The sequence below is a fragment of the Diplotaxodon limnothrissa genome, linkage group LG20, assembly GCF_057381915.1.
Source record: "Diplotaxodon limnothrissa isolate DT_005_m linkage group LG20, D_limnothrissa_male_GT1.1, whole genome shotgun sequence".
NCBI lineage: Eukaryota > Metazoa > Chordata > Actinopteri > Cichliformes > Cichlidae > Diplotaxodon > Diplotaxodon limnothrissa.
Genome location: NC_140615.1, coordinates 32,536,852 through 32,554,834, shown reverse-complemented (window position 1 = coordinate 32,554,834; position 17,983 = coordinate 32,536,852). Strand labels below are relative to the sequence as shown.

At 40.5% G+C, this 17,983-nt stretch overlaps 1 protein-coding gene across 1 annotated transcript in view; it reads left to right on the top strand.

Annotated features, from left to right (window-relative positions):
* The window catches only part of atp9a (ATPase phospholipid transporting 9A), a 33,738-nt gene that overhangs the window by 9,665 nt on the left and 6,090 nt on the right, over positions 1-17,983 (top strand). The window contains exons 8-25 of the mRNA XM_085343772.1: positions 60-140; positions 990-1,065; positions 1,511-1,587; positions 1,815-1,975; positions 2,077-2,219; positions 2,822-2,934; positions 3,609-3,818; positions 6,009-6,170; positions 6,748-6,840; positions 6,958-7,041; positions 7,970-8,140; positions 9,581-9,679; positions 12,217-12,306; positions 12,561-12,705; positions 14,173-14,237; positions 16,083-16,238; positions 17,524-17,588; positions 17,793-17,901. Of these exons, the coding sequence (XP_085199898.1) occupies positions 60-140; positions 990-1,065; positions 1,511-1,587; positions 1,815-1,975; positions 2,077-2,219; positions 2,822-2,934; positions 3,609-3,818; positions 6,009-6,170; positions 6,748-6,840; positions 6,958-7,041; positions 7,970-8,140; positions 9,581-9,679; positions 12,217-12,306; positions 12,561-12,705; positions 14,173-14,237; positions 16,083-16,238; positions 17,524-17,588; positions 17,793-17,901 (2,100 nt within the window). The remainder of the gene's footprint in view (positions 1-59; positions 141-989; positions 1,066-1,510; positions 1,588-1,814; positions 1,976-2,076; positions 2,220-2,821; positions 2,935-3,608; positions 3,819-6,008; positions 6,171-6,747; positions 6,841-6,957; positions 7,042-7,969; positions 8,141-9,580; positions 9,680-12,216; positions 12,307-12,560; positions 12,706-14,172; positions 14,238-16,082; positions 16,239-17,523; positions 17,589-17,792; positions 17,902-17,983) is intronic.

The window sequence follows — 17,983 nt, the reverse complement described above, 5'->3', positions numbered from 1 at the left end:
TAAAGCCTTTTCTTTTCTTCTTCAGGTAATTTTAAGTCATGTTGTCTAATCTCTCACAGGACCTTCTCCAAATCAGATCATACGTGTATGCAGAAGAGCCAAACATTGATATCCACAACTTTATCGGAACCTTTACCAGGGTAAGTGGTTGCATTGTTACGCTGAACCCTAATCTCCCTTCAGACATGTTAATCTCATCTCCAACATCTGAGTCTTTGTCACTTTTATGCTCGAGCTGTAACAGAAACCGTGCTGAACTGAGTACAGTGATATCAGTGTTGTTAAATACCCCTCAACAGAAGCATGCAGAAAGAAAGATGCTCATTGAAGTGTATTTGTGCTCTCAATTGTTGTCTTATAGAACACAATTTATTGGTTTCATCTATAAAAACTGTGAAAGTGACACTTTTAAGTTGTTGAATGTCTTATTTTAGATCAGGAGCTGTGATACAATAGTGACCTCTCCAGATTGTACCTCGCCTGTCGCCCAGTGATAGCTGGATTAGGCTCCAGTTTCAGCAATCCTGAATTTGATAAATGGTTGAATAGATATTAGATCAGACTTAAAAATGAGTTTCCTTAAAGCGTTTGAGGACCCCACCGCAACAATCACTCAGCTACATCGATAAAAAGTTGAAATCCTGCAAAACTCTTAACATATAGCACACCCCAACAAGTAAAAGAGTCCAAATTTAACTCCCTAGCGCTTGCTGTGTTATATGTTCTAAAACATTGAATGTCTTGATGCATGCTCAATCATCCAGGTAAGTAAATCTCCAAAAGTTGATTCTGTTCATCTGACGTAGCGTTTTGTGGGAGAAATGTTTCGTCACTCATCCAAGTGACTTCTTCAGTCTCAGCTGACTACTAAAACATTGAATGATAAAACCGATTAATAGGTTATCTGTGGCTCAATTAGGAGAAGCAGAGACGAGCTGGTTTCTGTCCTTAGTAATCATTCTGCATGTCTGTTGTATCAACTGTTACAGGAAGATGGAGACCCACCAGTTAATGAAAGCCTCAGCATTGAAAACACCCTGTGGGCGAGCACTGTTATTGCCTCTGGTAAATATCTGACTGGTGGTGCATCTATAAAGCTGTTAATATCCAAGTAACCAGGACCTGCGTGTTCACTTAAGCACTGATCCTTCATAGCTGTTGATTTGATGGTGTATCTAATCAAATCTACACTCTGGAAAAAAGCCCAATGAGGTAGCCCTTTCTAAAAAAGCAGAGGCACCGCTAACTATAATTGTAAAGAAAGTGTGCTTCGTCTGTGGGAGAGTGAATCCACTTTAACCGGCACAAGCATGTGTTGTTCATTAAGCAATTAGAAATCTGCGTCCTCCATTCAAAATGTCATTCTTCATTTGGAAAAATCTATTCATGTCAAGATTATAAGTCTGGAAAACGTCTTCCTGACATGCTGTGTTTTATGTTGTACCTTTACTATATTGCCCTGAGGCCGTTTTTTTTGGTCTTTTTTTTGTCTCTGCCTCACTTACTCCAGGCACAGTGGTGGGGGTCGTGATTTACACAGGCAAGGAGCTGCGCAGTGTCATGAACACCTCCAACCCTAGGCACAAGGTACAGTAGTGTAAGCCAGAGCTGGAAGACAGAAGTCTGATCATTTAATTGCATGAAGGTGTTTTTCCTAGTATGTGTTTTTTTATACAGTATATGTGTGATTGGATTTAACTTAATTATTCAGATAAATTAATTTGTTGCTTCACTTATTTACATTTGCATTTTGTCAGTACACAGATCTTTTATATTTACAGTAAGTAGATGCTTTATGTTTGCTTCTCTTATAGGTTGGTTTGTTTGACCTAGAGGTGAACTGTTTGACTAAAATCCTGTTTGGAGCCCTGGTTGTGGTGTCACTGGTCATGGTGGCCCTCCAGCACTTCGCCGGCCGTTGGTACCTGCAAATCTTTCGCTTCCTGCTGCTCTTCTCCCACATTGTGCCCATTAGGTCCGACTTAACGCTCTTTTTTTAATGGCATCTGCAGTGCTATGTTATATTTACATGTGAGGAATGAAAAATTGCGTGCTTCCTTGTTTTATCTGATGCAGTTTGCGTGTAAATCTGGATATGGGAAAGATGGTTTTCAGTTGGATGATTAAGAAAGACTCAAAGATCCCTGGGACAGTGGTGAGGGCAAGCACCATACCTGAACAGCTCGGACGGATCTCCTACCTGCTGACTGACAAAACGGGTAACCTAGCATACCGTTTTTTGTTGACCTAGTTGAGCAGTAACACGAGAGGATAAAGTGGTGAGGATTTTCCTAGGAGGTATTCTGTAAGACAGAGTTTAGCTGTTTCCTACCCTGCAGCGTTGCTATGCGGTGGGTTTCTTGCTCCCTGAGACTTACAGGACCTTTAAATCATAAAAAATCAAAGTCTCTCATCTATACACACCTTTAGAGCATAACACCTCCACCAGTGAACCTCCACAGGCAGGAGGTGTTACTCGTTAGATTTACAGCCCTCATGCCTAATAAAATGATCGGCCATTTCCACATCCAGAGAGCGATAAGGCCAGTGGGGTCTTCAGGTCACACTAATGTATGTGTAAGTCCCCTGAAGTCTTTTTGATATACTGGCAGAAATGCTTTTAAAGTAAGTGTGAGGATACGGAGGTTGTGTGTAGTGTCAAATGCTTCTGGCATTTTTCTGGTCACCATATGTGGCTGTTACAGGTGACTGATTGTTGTTTGTTAGTTAGATAATTGAATCTCTACAATAGGGTCATAATTTGTGCTGTCAAGCGTGATAACTTTTACTGTTTAAATGTCTGTAATGTAACTTTCAACAGGAACTCTTACCCAAAATGAAATGGTGTTCAGACGGCTCCATCTTGGAACTGTGGCATATGGGATGGACTCAATGGATGAAGTACAGAGCCATGTGTTCAGTGCCTACACGCAGGTGAAAGGTGTTATGTGTATCTTAAGAAGAAAAAGTGACTAAATTGAGCAAACTGTGTCCCAGTATTCAGAAGAAGAGATTCAAATTTAAAAAGCTCTTGAAAGGATTAAAAAAGCAATTTTTTTTTTTACAAAATGTATTAGTTTGTGATTATTGTTCAGCTGAATGCTTCCTGACCTCAAATGACATTCTTTATCCCTCTTGACACCAGAGGTTAGTAGAGCAGGAAACAGGATTAGCCCACAAGCGAAGCACTGACCGGACTCCTTTAATGACACCATCATTAACCCTGAGAACATGCAGCCTTCTAAAAATAGCAAATTCACAATGCAGAAGCAAATAGTTCATATTTACTCTACACATCTGGTTATGTTTACAGGCTGCTAACATAGCGATAATGGAAACTGTTGAAATGAAGAAGCTAGTTCCTCAGTCTGTGAAACATTTCAAGTGTTAATGCAGCTTCCTCACAAACTCTCAGTCACTAGTGGCCCATGGTTTTTTGATCTTTTTTTTTTTAAGTTGACAGTACTGATAATTAGCTCTGTTGGCTAGAATACTTCCCCTCTCTTGACAGCTGGCAACAGTGAAAGACTCACATAAAAGAAGTCTGTTAAAACGTTTATATTCTTTGTTCTTCTTGCACTAACAGTACCTTCTCTAATTCTCTTCAGCCCACCCATGACCTTCCAGCCTCCAGGGCTCCAGCAGCCACTAAGGTTCGAAAAACCATCAGCAGTAGAGTTCACGAGGCTGTGAAGGCCATCGCCCTGGTGCACAACGTAACACCCGTGTACGAGTCCAACGGCGTGACGGACCAGGCCGAGGCCGAGCAGCACTACGAAGACACTTGCAGAGTCTACCAGGCATCCAGCCCAGATGAGGTATCCAGTCCAAGAAAATGCTGTTTTATAAAAACCTATAAGGCATATAATGATATGCACATTATTATTGTGTAAAACAGGGGTGTCCAACTCCAGGCCTCGAGGGCCGGTGTACTGCAGGTTTTAGATCTCACCCTGGGTCAACACACCTGAATCAAACGATTAGTTCATTACTAAGCCTCTGGAGAACTTCAAGACATGTTGAGGAGGTAATTTAGCCATTTGAATCAGCTGTGTTGGATCAAGGACACATGTAAAACCTGCAGGACACCTCACTTTGATCCGTACACAAATGATGACTCTAAAAGACTGTTTTCATATCAACGTGCTGAAGTTGAAAGTGTGATTAGACCTTTATTATTCATTCATCAGATGATATATGTTAATATATAAAGCTGAACTCTTATTTTTTGATGTTTCAGTTTGAAATGTTTAAAATGTAGTTACTCTACCCAAACCTAAGACCAAGAGCAAAACAGGGAAGCAGATTTCTAAGCATATAAGATGCGTAGGTTTGTGTTTTTGGTCAAGGCCATTACAAGAGTGTCTGTATTTCTTGAATAGGGAGAGTCTCACAGAAATGCAGTCCACACTGATGTCCTTGATCAGTATGAATTCTTTTGAACGTCAGGAAAAAGGCTGCGGACTTCGACTCGATCCATTTCCTGCCATGTAAATACGGATTTCCTTAATGTGCTCCTCAGCCCATTGCACTTAGCCCCCTCTGAGTTTCCTTTTTTTTTTTTTTTTTTTTTGCATTTTAATAGCACCCAATACACTATGTGGTGGTCACCAGAAAAGAAAAAAGAAAAAAGTCTGGCATCGGTGGTTTGCGTTGTTGGTAGGAAATGGAGCCGTTTTATTGTTTTAGGTCACAATGGATAAAACAGTTGGCTTTGAGTTGCTGAGACCTGAAAGTTGCATTCAGTCAGTTTGATACAATCGAGGCAGATTCAGTTTGCTTTGCAACAGCTTTCAGGAAGTCTTATTTATAGATCTGGTTTTGTGTGTGAGCACATTAGATGCAATGTCAGTGACTGTTAAATGTATGGTTTCTACTACTGTAATGTAAACTGACAGTTTGCCACCATCCGCATGCAGATGAAAGTAGTTTTTTTTTTTCTTTTTTTTTTTTGTTCAACATTTATTAAAATTTTAATAAATGTTCGTTTGTATGGTTTGGTTCAACGAGGAGTGAAATCTGAATCACTTTGCTTTCTGGCTCATAAAGAACATGTCAGCCATGTGGTGTTTGTGAGTCAAGCCATCTGGGTCAAGCATTATTCAGTCCAGTTACAAATGGGCCGCTAACTCAGATGCTTCTATTATAAGGTAGTGCTGTTGTGGCAGACACCCGATCCCAAAATTCCTCCACAGTGAATATTTCTAGACTCTGACTAAGCATAATCTTCATACTTCCCAACCTGTATGACAAACACTTCAGTAGTCAGAGCTTTGATGACGCTAAAGCGTTTCTGGTCAGACATTTTTAGGCTATGTGGTGCATATTTCCAAAATAAGTAATTTTGGTATCCCAGAATCTGTGATTTTAAAGTTGTTGTAGGAGCAGAGCAGTCTCCCTTATTGTCTCTTATCTGCATCTGTTTGGCTTCTCTGCTGTTCGTCCTGGCAGAAGATGGATGATGAATTGGGAATGTGATCTGGTTTCTAGTCTGGAAGTTATTGGGCAATGCCATCTCCCCTCATTCTCTCTCCCCACACACACACACACACACACACACACACCACCCCCGCACACATGCTTCTATTGTATTAATGGATGTCGTCTGTTGTGTCCTTCAGAAAGGAACAAGCAGAAACTATATTTTCAGTTAAGAAATGGACATCTTCCCAGTTTTTCAATCAATAGTCTTAAGTGCTGAAAATGCTTGAGCTATTGATGTTCTCTGACAGTCTACTTCAAAGTGGCCTTCGCTGTTTTCTGTGTAATTCAAGTAATGGAACATCATATTGACAATGCTTTTGCCATGAAAATAATAAAATGACCCAGGCAGAGGTCACTTTCTCTTAATGGGTTCTTGAATGATGATAATATTTTATTTGGTAGAAATATGTGTTATTAGCTAAAAGCTACATATTTTGCCTTCTTATTGTGCTCTATATATATTTAGTGTCAGTTGTGCATTTTAATGACCGCTCACTAAAGCCTTTACACTGTGCTTTTGATAGGTGTCGCTGGTGCAGTGGACTGAGAGCGTCGGCCTTACACTTGTAGGAAGAGACCAGTCATCCATGCAGCTGCGGACCCCTACTGGCCAAATACTGAACTTCACAATCCTTCAGATATTTCCCTTCACTTATGAGAGCAAAAGGATGGGAATTATAGTCAGAGTGAGTGCCAAAATTAATATTATTACTAGTTGTTAGTGTTAGTAGTGGCTGCTGTCCATCTTGCTCAATATATTTTGATACAAAGGAAATGTACTGATTTCCTCACATCTCTATTGCTTAGAAATTACTTTCAATTACAGTCAATGTAGGTCAGTGGTTGTTGCTATGATGTTGATTCTTGCTTGGTGCTGACTTTAACAAGGAAAACAAACGAAAAACAGATTTGTGCTAAAGTGTATAATCTGAGAAAAACCTCACCTTGTGACCTCTGACTAAGTCGGATGACTAACTTTATTATTGCTGGCTGGGATATTGCTCAGGAAGCCAGGGATTTTTAAAGTTGACTTCCTCCTGATAATATTTTCAAACACTTTTAAACTCTCTTGTGGATACCAAAATAAGTTATGAATTTCTAGGCAACACTAAATAATAGAATGGCGCACGTGCACTTTGGCTTGTGCACGCTGAGTAGAAATCCCCCTGCGAGAAGCACGGCTGGGTAATCATTGTACCAAATATTAAATACAATTTTATGTACCGTTTGCACATGATAAAGCACAAATCAATGTTTTTCTAGGATGAATCAACAGGAGAGATCACTTTCTACATGAAAGGTGCCGATGTGGTGATGTCAGGCATCGTCCAGTATAACGACTGGCTGGAGGAGGAGGTATGTTTCTATGTTTCCCACGAGTCATGCCGCATACCTGATGACACTGATTTTATTCCTGTTAATAGTAAATCACAAACTTTTAGATCACATGCAGATGTTGTCTGTGTTTTCTAGTGTGGGAACATGGCGAGGGAAGGTCTGAGAGTCCTCGTGGTTTCCAAAAAGTCGCTGACAGAGGAGCAGTATCAGGATTTTGAGGTAACAGCCCTCCATGAAATTGACCTACAGCAATCTAAGACAGAGCTCAGAGTTGGGTTTCAGATTCAAGTATGAGAAGATGGGGCTGTTGAAGTGTGCTTAGGTTTACGAGCGTTGTTATACATGCATTGTTTGGTCCCTGTCTAGTAAAGCCATTACAGTTTCAACAGTGTGATAGTAAAACATGCTCAAGTTACATTAAGCATCTGTCGACTGACAAGCATTACACATGATATTGATATTTGGAGGAGACATGTTCAGCATTTCTAAATGTCAAAGTGTGTCCTTGGGTAATTAGACTAACCTCTGACCCCCCCTTCAGTATTTCTACCCCACTGTTCCTCACATACACCAGGCCCCCCTCATTGTTGTTAGCCCCAGGCCTATTACTGAAGTGTATAATTGAGTGAGCAGAGCTGGTGGGCAGCAGTGAGTCACCAACTGAGTCACACACAGAGTTTATGTTTCTGTATGAGTCACACTCAGATTGTTTTTGCTTTGTCTCACTCACAAATTGCCCTCGAGCTGAAATGCTAAAGATGGGCGTTAACTGATTGATTATGTCTGTCCTGTATGCTGTAAGTACAGTGTGCTGTATGTATAGCTATTTTGTTTAACAAAGCTATATTTATAGCTTTCAGGGCTGCTTGACAGTTTACATTTATACACAGATTTTTGTATTTTGCTATTTTTGTATTTAAAGTATCAGTGCATTTAGGATGGTATATAGTAGGTAGACTGCAAATTTGGCCTTATGTATGCACAATGCATGACATATTCCTAGCTCATTTTATTCCTTATTTGTTTTTCTTGACTCTCCTGGCTGACAGCCACATTCCTGTTTTCTTCTTTTATTCCTGGCTGTTTCACTTCTTGCAGTAATTTCACAGTATTTAAACTTTCTTATCCTCCCACTACGACTCTCCAGGCACGGTACGTGCAGGCCAAGCTCAGCGTCCATGACCGCTCTCTGAAGGTGGCCACAGTGATTGAGAGTCTTGAGATGGAGATGGAGTTGTTGTGTCTGACTGGGGTGGAGGATCAGCTCCAGACTGATGTCAGGCCCACTCTGGAGATCCTCCGCAATGCAGGCATCAAGGTCTGTGGGGTAGGGTGGGGTGGAGTGGGTAAATGGCCTTACAGTGCACAGTAGCAACAAACTAAGAAGACAAGCACATATGTTTTTCATATTGGCTGTATGTATCTCAATACAGCCTTCATTTTTTCCATCCCTTAAACTTTAAAACTGACACTTTAGTTATTTTAGATGTTCAATTCAGGCGACGTCCACACTAGCCCGGATAGATTTGAAAATGGCGTTTTCGTGAAAACGTTCCGTGTCCACACTATCATTTTCAGTCGTTTTCACAGAGTTGTGCGTCCACATTGAAACGGCCAAAAACGCTTACGTTCCAGTACTGTGCTTGCGTGAAACGCACGACGATTCGACCTACCTCATTTCTGTCAGCCGTTTATTTACTTTCTGGCTCTTTGAAACGTCTTTTGAAACGCAAAATATTGAGGAAAAGCACCGAGTTTTTTAAATGGACTAACAATGAGGTGGAGTTGTTGCTGCGAGTAACACAAAAACAGCGTTTTCAAATGTATCCGCTTTGGAGAGCGTTTTCAAAACGCTGTCTCAGTGTGGACGGAAGGCTAAAACGGAGAGGAAAGATTCGTTTTCAAACGAAAACGTATTAGTGTGGACACAGCGTCAGTCTTTGAAAAGGATGCTCTTTCCCAGTATGCTCTTCATAGGTGCTAAAGCACAAGCGTAGCTCATATGTTTCACACCAAAAGGTAAACAAGAGGCACTTAAACTAAACTTCAGAAAAAGTAACAAATCTCAGTTTCTCCGGTTTATTGTGACCATGGCAACAAATATGATAACGATTCAACTTACAGTCTTAAGTCTTTACTCTAAGCCCGTTTTCATCCTCTGCTTTAGTACAGCAGACAGAAATAGAGTCAAATTTCTTTGGGTCATGGCATTTAAAAATTTTTAAAAATCAGCGGCTATGTAGTTTTCCAAAACTCTTGACAAACTACTGAACATGGAGTCAGTTTCTTCTTTAAAAAGTCATCCAATAAAAAAATAAATGTGTGTGTTTTATAAATAAACCACACGAACAGAACATTGCTTTTTAAAAGTTACCACTCATGTAATTTGTTAAAATGAAATTCAGCTGTGTTTGGGTGGAGTCAGAAATGTCAAGATCTGAGGATAAAATCCCCCCAAACCTTTTTTGTGATATTGATGAATCAGTCATGTCAATTCTCTTATATGCAAGATCCAAAATACTAATGAGAAAGAATTTGGATGCTGTGATACCAGTCTGTGTGATGACTTGTGTTATTTTTGTTTGAAGCACAAGATCTAAACTAACACTGTTTTTATTGGTAAAATTGCTCCACAGGCTTTGTCTTAAAAGCCCGTGGAGCAATCTTTACAGGCTTTTATTATCAAGATGATTCTCAAAGTCTTATATCTGGGTTTAAAGACACTGGAGTGGGATTTCTGTCTCTGTTTCCTGTGTAGGTTTGGATGCTGACCGGAGACAAGCTTGAAACGGCCACGTGCACTGCTAAGAACGCCCATCTGATCACCCGCAACCAGGACATTCATATCTTCAGACCAGTAAGTCCAAGAAACAGACCCGTCTTTCTCTTGTGCACATATCTAGTGGGTAATAGTTGATTTTACTCCAGGGCTGATGTCAGTTCAAAGCTGCCCTGACAGTTTCTTGAATCTGTCAACCCACGGGCATCCAGGCTCTGTGACCAAGGCCCATTAGCTAGTGGTCATACAGCCCAACACAACTACGCATGCAGGCCGAGCCAGCATCCACAGCTGAATAAATCACCTCCCACCAGTGAAAGCATCCAAGCCACTGTCAAAGAGAACAAACAGCCCTTCGCTCAAACAGAGGAGAAACCAGCTGAACCACTCCCAGAGGGAACATGCAGAGGGCTCACTTCCTAATTTGTTTTGCAGGTTTCAGGCACTGTAGCTGCTTTGATAGTCCCCTTCTGCCTTAACCTCTGGATCCATGCCAGAGCAGAAGGAGCGTCTGCCATATAGGAAGGTTAGAACTTGCGTACAACTGTGGTTACTGGAAGAGAATAACAATGGTTGGCAGTGCTTAAAAACCTCTGTCACCGGGGGACGGGGGTGTGCTGACTGGGCCTGCTACACACACATCTGGATTAGTTTCCTGGTGGCCACCAATGGCCTGAACTGGACTGACGTATGAATTGTCAGTGGTTGAAGGATATTCATTCCAGAGCATAGCTTTTGTTGACAGATTAACACCATGCCTTGTCAGTGCTGAATTTTTGGAGAATTTGAGTCTATATTTGAACCTGACACAACTGTAAAGAAATTCTGTTTATTTTTTCAATTTTTTTTTATGCAGGATATTATCCCGTTTCCCCTTTCCATTTTTCTTTTAACACACCCTTTTAATATTTGCATTGTAATACATCAACAATACACTACAGGCTAGTTGTGTGCAAATGTAAGGACAAACCCTGAATAATTTGCATATGCATAATTTTCATTTTAACCTCCTCTGTGGTAAGTATAAAAACATTTTTACAATAGGGTGAAATTACCTTATGCCTTTTTCGTGTCAACACATGCCTCTTTAAGACACAGTGCTCAGCTAAAAGGTCAATAATTTTACTTTTTAATTTAATCTGAATGATCTTATGTTCTTTCAGTTCAGTCATTTACAGTCCAGCTTTTGTGATATTAAAATCTTCTAATATTTCTAATATTTTCTAATATTACAATTTTAAGGTTTTTTGTACCAGCCTTGCCTGCATCTGTGGACTCAGTTACTTCCTTTTCAGGTCGTGTGTCACTCCCATTCTCATAAATGCAATAGCTTTTGATACCTTTGGTGGAATTTAATGAAATATACTCACTTGGACTCAGAGAAAAACTACTTATATTTTCATGGGAAAATGTCAAAGTCGCTTTGACGTAATGTTCTGAGTAATTACATGTGGCAAAAACATGTAACTGTACTTGAGGTACAAGATCAAAATTGGCCTAAACTCAAGAATTCACAATCTATTTATGGTAAAATTTTATGCACTTGTCTAACAGTTGCATTTTCAGTCTGTGCGGTGTCTTTTAGTTGATTACTTGGCTGAACCTCCTGTGTCTTTGTGCTCTTCTCATCTGCTTTGTGCTGCACATTTTGTATCCAAATGCTCACTTTCACTGTGACATCATCTTGTTCTGCAAGAAAAAGAAATCGTGCAGTTATTCACCAGTATAGCAATATTTCACATGTGGTCAGATGCTCAATTTGTGTCACCAGTATTTGATTCTGACCTCTCAATTAATAATCGTAACTAAAGATATTTTGTAAGGATGGACAGGCGTGGATATAAAGTGGAACTTGACGGTTGGAAACAGTAAGGTTTTAAACTGAGTGAAGTTTCAGGCTCATCCTGCTCTTTACTTCTATTCCCTACATCAACCTGATATCCGCCTGTAGGCTCCACAGAAACATTTAATTGTCACTCCAATTTTATTTCAAACACAAGTAGAGATAGGAACCTATATGCCGAATTATACTTGCTATTCAGTAGCTACATGGTGCTGTTTAATAAATTAAACATTTGCATTTATATAGCGCTTTTCAAGGCGCTTTACAATTCCACTACAATTCCACTATTCATTCACTCTCACATTCATACACTCAAGCTACAGTTGTAGCCACAGCTGCCCTGGGGCAGACTGACAGAAGCGAGGCTGCCATATCGCGCCATCGGCCCCTCTGGCCATCACCAGTAGGCGGTAGGTGAAGTGTCTTGCCCAGGGACACAACGACCAGGACAGAGAGCCCAGGGATCGAACCGGTTACAGATGCGCTTCCCAACCCCCTGAGCCACGGTCGCCCCCTCAGTCACACAACTCACACTCATGAGTTGTGTGACTGAATTCTAGTGTATTTAGCTAGTTGAATGTCAGCTAGGTGTTTGGTTGCTCTAACATTTGTCATTGCTGCAGTTGGAGAGAGACAAGCTTCCCTTCTTCTGTCTGATAACAGAGAGACAAACATGCAAAGCCTGGCAGATTTTCCCCTGTGATAATTCTACATTAGAGTGTTTTGTTGGGGCATACAAGTGCATTTAACAATGTGGTTGCTATCGGTATAGGTGACAACACGAGGGGAAGCCCACCTGGAGCTCAACGCTTTCAGGAGAAAGCATGACTGCGCTCTGGTGATATCGGGGGACTCGCTTGAGGTAAGTGTGCCACTCAGACTGTCTAACCCACATCCCATTAACTTATATCTCCTTATGAAACTTTGACATATATTCTGCATGAAGCGTGCACAATATATCACTCTGGAAGTGGTGTCTGTGGTTAGAGTCACTATCTCAACCACAATAGGAGCTAAACTGTAAGTTGAGTGGAGGTATTCGAGCGCCACAGCTGAAAGCAGTTAAATGTGGGTGCCTGAGTGTTTTATCTGTCCATTATGCTGGTTTTCTTGCAGGTTTGTCTGAAGTATTATGAATATGAGTTCATGGAGCTTGCGTGCCAGTGTCCCGCTGTGGTTTGCTGCCGATGCACCCCCACTCAGAAGGCTCAGATAGTCCGACTGTTGCAAGAGCGCACAGGCAAACTCACCTGTGCAGTAGGTGAGTGGAAAATTTAAACTGGGCCAGCATGTTTTTCATTTGTTTAAAGTTCTTCCTTGCACTGTTTTTTTGCTGTTGTTGTTTGTTTGTTTGTTTTAGTTTTAATATGTGTTTCCAACTTTATAATGTTGTTATGCTATTATAATAATGAATAATAATGAAAAAAGCTATATCTCTCTCTATATATAAATCTACATCTCTCTCTCTCTCTCTCTGTCTGTCTGTCTGTCTGTCTGTCTGTCTGTCTGTCTGACTGTCTATATATACATACATATTAATTACATACACACATTAGGGGTGCAACAATACTCGTATCGATATTGAACCGTTCGATATAGTGCTTTCGGTACGCATATGTATCGAACAATACAGTTTCTTTTATTTATTTTATCAACTTTTCTTCTGACGATGCTGTCTGTGTTGAGAGCTCAGTGGATCTGCGTTCGACTACTCCGCCTAGGCTGCACTGTTGAGTGCAGATCCAATGAGCGCAGTGCAAGCTAGCAAGACAGAAGCTAAGCTCGTTGCAACATGGCAACTGCCTCAACGCTACCCAAAATTGAACCTCCCCCACTCTCATTCAGATCTGGCGTTTGGAACCATCTTGGTTTTCATGTGCCGTATGACCCTGATGGTAAGCGCATCATGGACAAAAGTAAAACAGTATGTCGGACGTGCCACAATGCTCAATTGGTGGGAACTAGTGCGTTAGCGCAGTTAGCTCATTAACGTGTTGGCCGTCTAGCCCCACGCACAGGACGATCGTTAACGGAGATTTGCCGCCTTATGGCGTTAATGTCATTTTAACGAGATTAACGCTGACAGCACTAGTGGGAACACAATGAATATGACTGCACATTTACTGCAAGTGGAAGCAGACAAAAACAACAAGCACGCATGCTACAAACTTTACCCGAGTCATTTAGACAGCCGTTAGCACATGATTCTCCTTAAGGGGACCTGATATGTATAATATGCTGCTGAGAATATAGCCCAGAAGAAGAGTATAGTATAGCTTTTATTTTGGAAAGAGCCATTTCTCTGTAATAAACTCTCTTTTCCAAAGATGAGTGATTTCTCGATCAGATAGATTTATTTATTTATTACTTTGTTGTTTCAGCAACATTAAATTTAAAAACTGTACTTTTGAGATAAAATATATATTTATAATTTTAATAAATGACAAATTAAAAAGGCATGAACATTTTTTTGTATCGAAAAAATATCGAACCGTGACACCAAAGTATCGAACCGAACCGTGAATTTTGTGTACCGTTGCACCCCTAATATATATATATGCGTTACTCTAAATTGCAACCCAGTGAATTTGTAGGAGCTTGGATCTCTTAATCAGGCCAAATTAAGGGAGTGTCTTGTGAACATGCACTTGATACTTTCACTAAAAGTTTGTATTGGTGAGTCACTGATGTGAATCCTGACACCTCTATGGCTTTTGTTTTCTCTTAGGGGATGGAGGAAACGATGTCAGCATGATCCAGGAAGCGGACTGTGGCGTGGGAGTGGAGGGGAAAGTAAGACTCTCCATCTCATCGCTTCACATTGACGTGCCACTCGCACAGATTTTTGCTTTCTGTTTCCTGTCAAGATCTCTCTCACATTCAGAGAGTTGTAAAAGGACATGCACACAGATGATTCCTCTTTTTGAGGAACTATTGTGTGAATAGAGGAAACAAAATGACAGGATGCTTTGTGCTTTGTATTGTATATTTAACATAAAAGTAAGAATCTCCCATCAGCCCGTCTCTTCTACTTCTCATTGTTCTCTCTGAAAGTTGCCTGTCAAGTTGGTTAGTATGCTCAGACATGGATCCTTGTATTTGTGACAACAGTGGAATTACCGACAGCAGACGGTGCAGCTGTGCTCCTGGTTTAGTCTTTACTCTTTACTTTTTAACATAAAGTAAATAAGCATATTAAAATATGGAGTTTAGTACAGCTGACCTTAAAAGTTAAAAACTGCTCAATAGTTGACTGTAAATTTTATCTTTATTATGAAGAGAAACAAACTTACAAATCTGGTTGCAAACTAAAAGATGCTGTAGGTGACATACATCAGCGGTCCCCAACCTTTTTTGCACTACAGACCGGTTTAATGTCAGACCATTAAGGTGTCGCACATAAATACAACAAAATAAAATGATACGACCAAGACAAAAACTGTGGTATTTTGTAAATATAATAATAAACGCGAATTCACTGTGTAATTGTGTAACTTTATTAACGGCGTCCTAAAAACCATAATTTCACACCCGGGCCTCAACTCTCGTGGCCCTGTACCAAACGACTCCACTGATGTACACAATTTATCTTTTCCGCTATCTTCTGTGTATTTATCGTCCATCGCTTTTCTTAACTGCTTATCCGTATAAGGTTTCACACAGCTGAAGCCTGTCCCAGGTGATATTGGGGCGAGAGGCTGGGTAAAGGATGACAAGTCCGAGACAGGGCTATCAGAGGCAACCATGCATACTCACATCCACACCAATGCAGATTCTGTGATTCTCAGGTTTTTCTTCTGCTATGTCCAAATTGAGAAAGTTCACACCACAGTCAATCAAGTTTTTCCTACAACTTTTTCTCCATATTTTTAGCGTGGCATCGTTGTCCTTTCTGCAGTGAGAACCACTGATCTAAGCTAACATGTTCAACTTTGGATTGTAGGGGAGATTCTATGCAGGCACAAAGAGAACATGAAAACAAATAACAGCAGGCTGGAACTCAGAAACCTTTTACTGTGAGGAAATGGTTGCTTACTACAGTACCACCATTCTGGCAATGATGCCCCCTATCCCAAAGATTGTTGGGATAGGGGGCATCATTGCCAGATCTTAACTCTCTCATTTCATGCATACTGCATAGACAAACTCGTTCAGACTAATGTGCATAAAAAGCTGAAAACCCATTTGGATTTTGGAAGGAAGATGGTGCACTCACAGGATGGACTTGGCATCTTAAATACATTTTTTCTGTATGTTCCAAACATAATCTTATGATGGTAAATAAAAGGTGGAAAACTACACAGTTATTCCTGGGCTGCTTGTCAGAGAGGAAGCTAAAGGTTTAATAACAGAAAATCTGCAGTTCTTCTATGAAAATCCTCTGGTTCTAACATCTCAAACATGAATATTTGCTCGATTTTTAAACAGGTGACTTATTATGTGCAATGCTGCTTTTTGTAAATTTGTATTGCTAATTATGAACTTTATGCTTATTGTACCTTCAGTCTGTTTCCCCCCCCCCCCCCCCAAAAAAAAATGTTTTATTTGTACAAAATCAATTCACAATACTCAAAGCATGCTTTTCAGGTCAGTCTTTGCGCAGTATGTCCTCAGTGTCCTCTGCTGTGTGTTTGGCAGGAAGGAAAGCAGGCCTCTTTGGCTGCCGACTTCTCGGTGACTCAGTTTAAACATTTAGGCCGTCTCCTCATGGTCCATGGGCGGAACAGCTACAAAAGGTCTGCGGCCCTCAGCCAGTTTGTCATCCACAGGAGCCTGTGCATCAGCACCATGCAGGTAGACTAACAAATACACAGTGTCGTATTGGTTTGTGTGCATGAGTCATGTAAACATCAAGCTGAATAACTTAGAACTACAAGTATTTTCCACTTGCTGTGGGATAGTTTCTTGTTTTAGTTTGCAAAACTGTCACTACTTTATATTTTACTCCTTTATCAGTCTCCAGTTGTAACAATTTAGGTAATGCACCACACACTTGAGAGGGTGCTTTTTTCTGTGTTAAATATTGTGCTGGTAATCAGGATGTCAAGATATTTCAGTATGTTGTGAATTAAATTTAACCTTCTAAAAACAGTAAACTTCAGTGATCTAGAGATATTTCTCTTTTCTTTATTTTCTTTACTCCCATGCTCAACTGCATAATGTCAAAAAAAGGTTGAGATGATTACAAGCAAAAGGACTGTGTTTAGTGTTTGAATTGGTTTGGCCCTTTTCTGCTTGTTTGTAGCCAAAACCACACTGCAAAAAAAGTGTATGCAGCCTTAAAGTTAATGCAGGGAGGTGTTTTTTGTTCTTACTCACAGCACCTAAAATCTAAATGTAGAGAGCATCAGTTTGGGGAGAGGCAGGGAGAGGTTTCAGGGGTGGTCTTGAAAGGGCGGGATGCATGATGACTCAGAGAAGGCAGTCTGTGGTGCCCTTCTAAACTGCCCCCACCAGGCCTAACAAGTCTGTCTAGTTCCCATGTCCCAGTCCAACATCAGCCCCCGCGGTGGAGGGGCAACCCATGACTCATTGTATCGTGGACTTTGGGGTTTTGGGGAGGCCTTCCTCCGCATGTCTCACAATAACACCAACCACAGCTGGAGCTGTGACCTCTCCAGTTTGCAGCTGTCTGACTAATTGACATCTCATCATTTTAAACTGTAGAATTTACCATTGTAGTCCAAGTATTTGCAGTAGTTTGATTTAGAATGATGTCCTTGTGGTCACCTTTTGATTTTTGTGTTCCCACAGAAGGTTAATGTTTAAGCTGGGTTTCTTTTAATGGGGCGTATTACACTTTCCCATTTTTTTTTCCATAGAAATGTTATTAGAATTGGTGGATGGTTATATTAAGGATGGCCAAAGCAGTTACCCTTAAAATGTGAATCATGCAAAAGTACTCGATTAAAAATGAGTATAAAAGGCCTCCTTTAATGAAAGTATGGTGTTTTTTCTGTCATGGAGTTCAAATATCAGTGTGTCAATGTTCCAATACTGCTTATAATATCATTTGGGTGTTGAAATGAGAAAAATCTCAGATAAGAGTTTCTCATTTGTTCTTCTTCTGTTTCTTTAGGCAGTTTTCTCCTCTGTTTTCTACTTTGCTTCAGTCCCACTCTACCAAGGATTCCTGATTATTGGGTAAGATACACGCTCTGAATGGAGATGACTTATCAAGAGAGCATTTAGCTGCCTTGTGTCCCTGGCATTTCCTCTGTGTTAAGACTATTGAAATGTTTAAAAGGGAAAATATGCAAAATCTTACAATGAAAGATTTCAACCAATTTGTACACGTGACATTTTATCTGGGAAGTATTCATCACACTCGATTTTTGTCTGTTTCAGCTATTCCACTATCTACACCATGTTCCCTGTCTTCTCCCTGGTGTTGGACAAAGATGTTAAGTCAGAGGTTGCCATGCTATACCCAGAGTTGTATAAGGATCTTTTGAAGGTATCTAGTAAATGTTCGCAAATTAACTATTGCTGTGCAGGCACGTAGCTTTGAATCGGTGAATATGAACGCACTGTCTTCT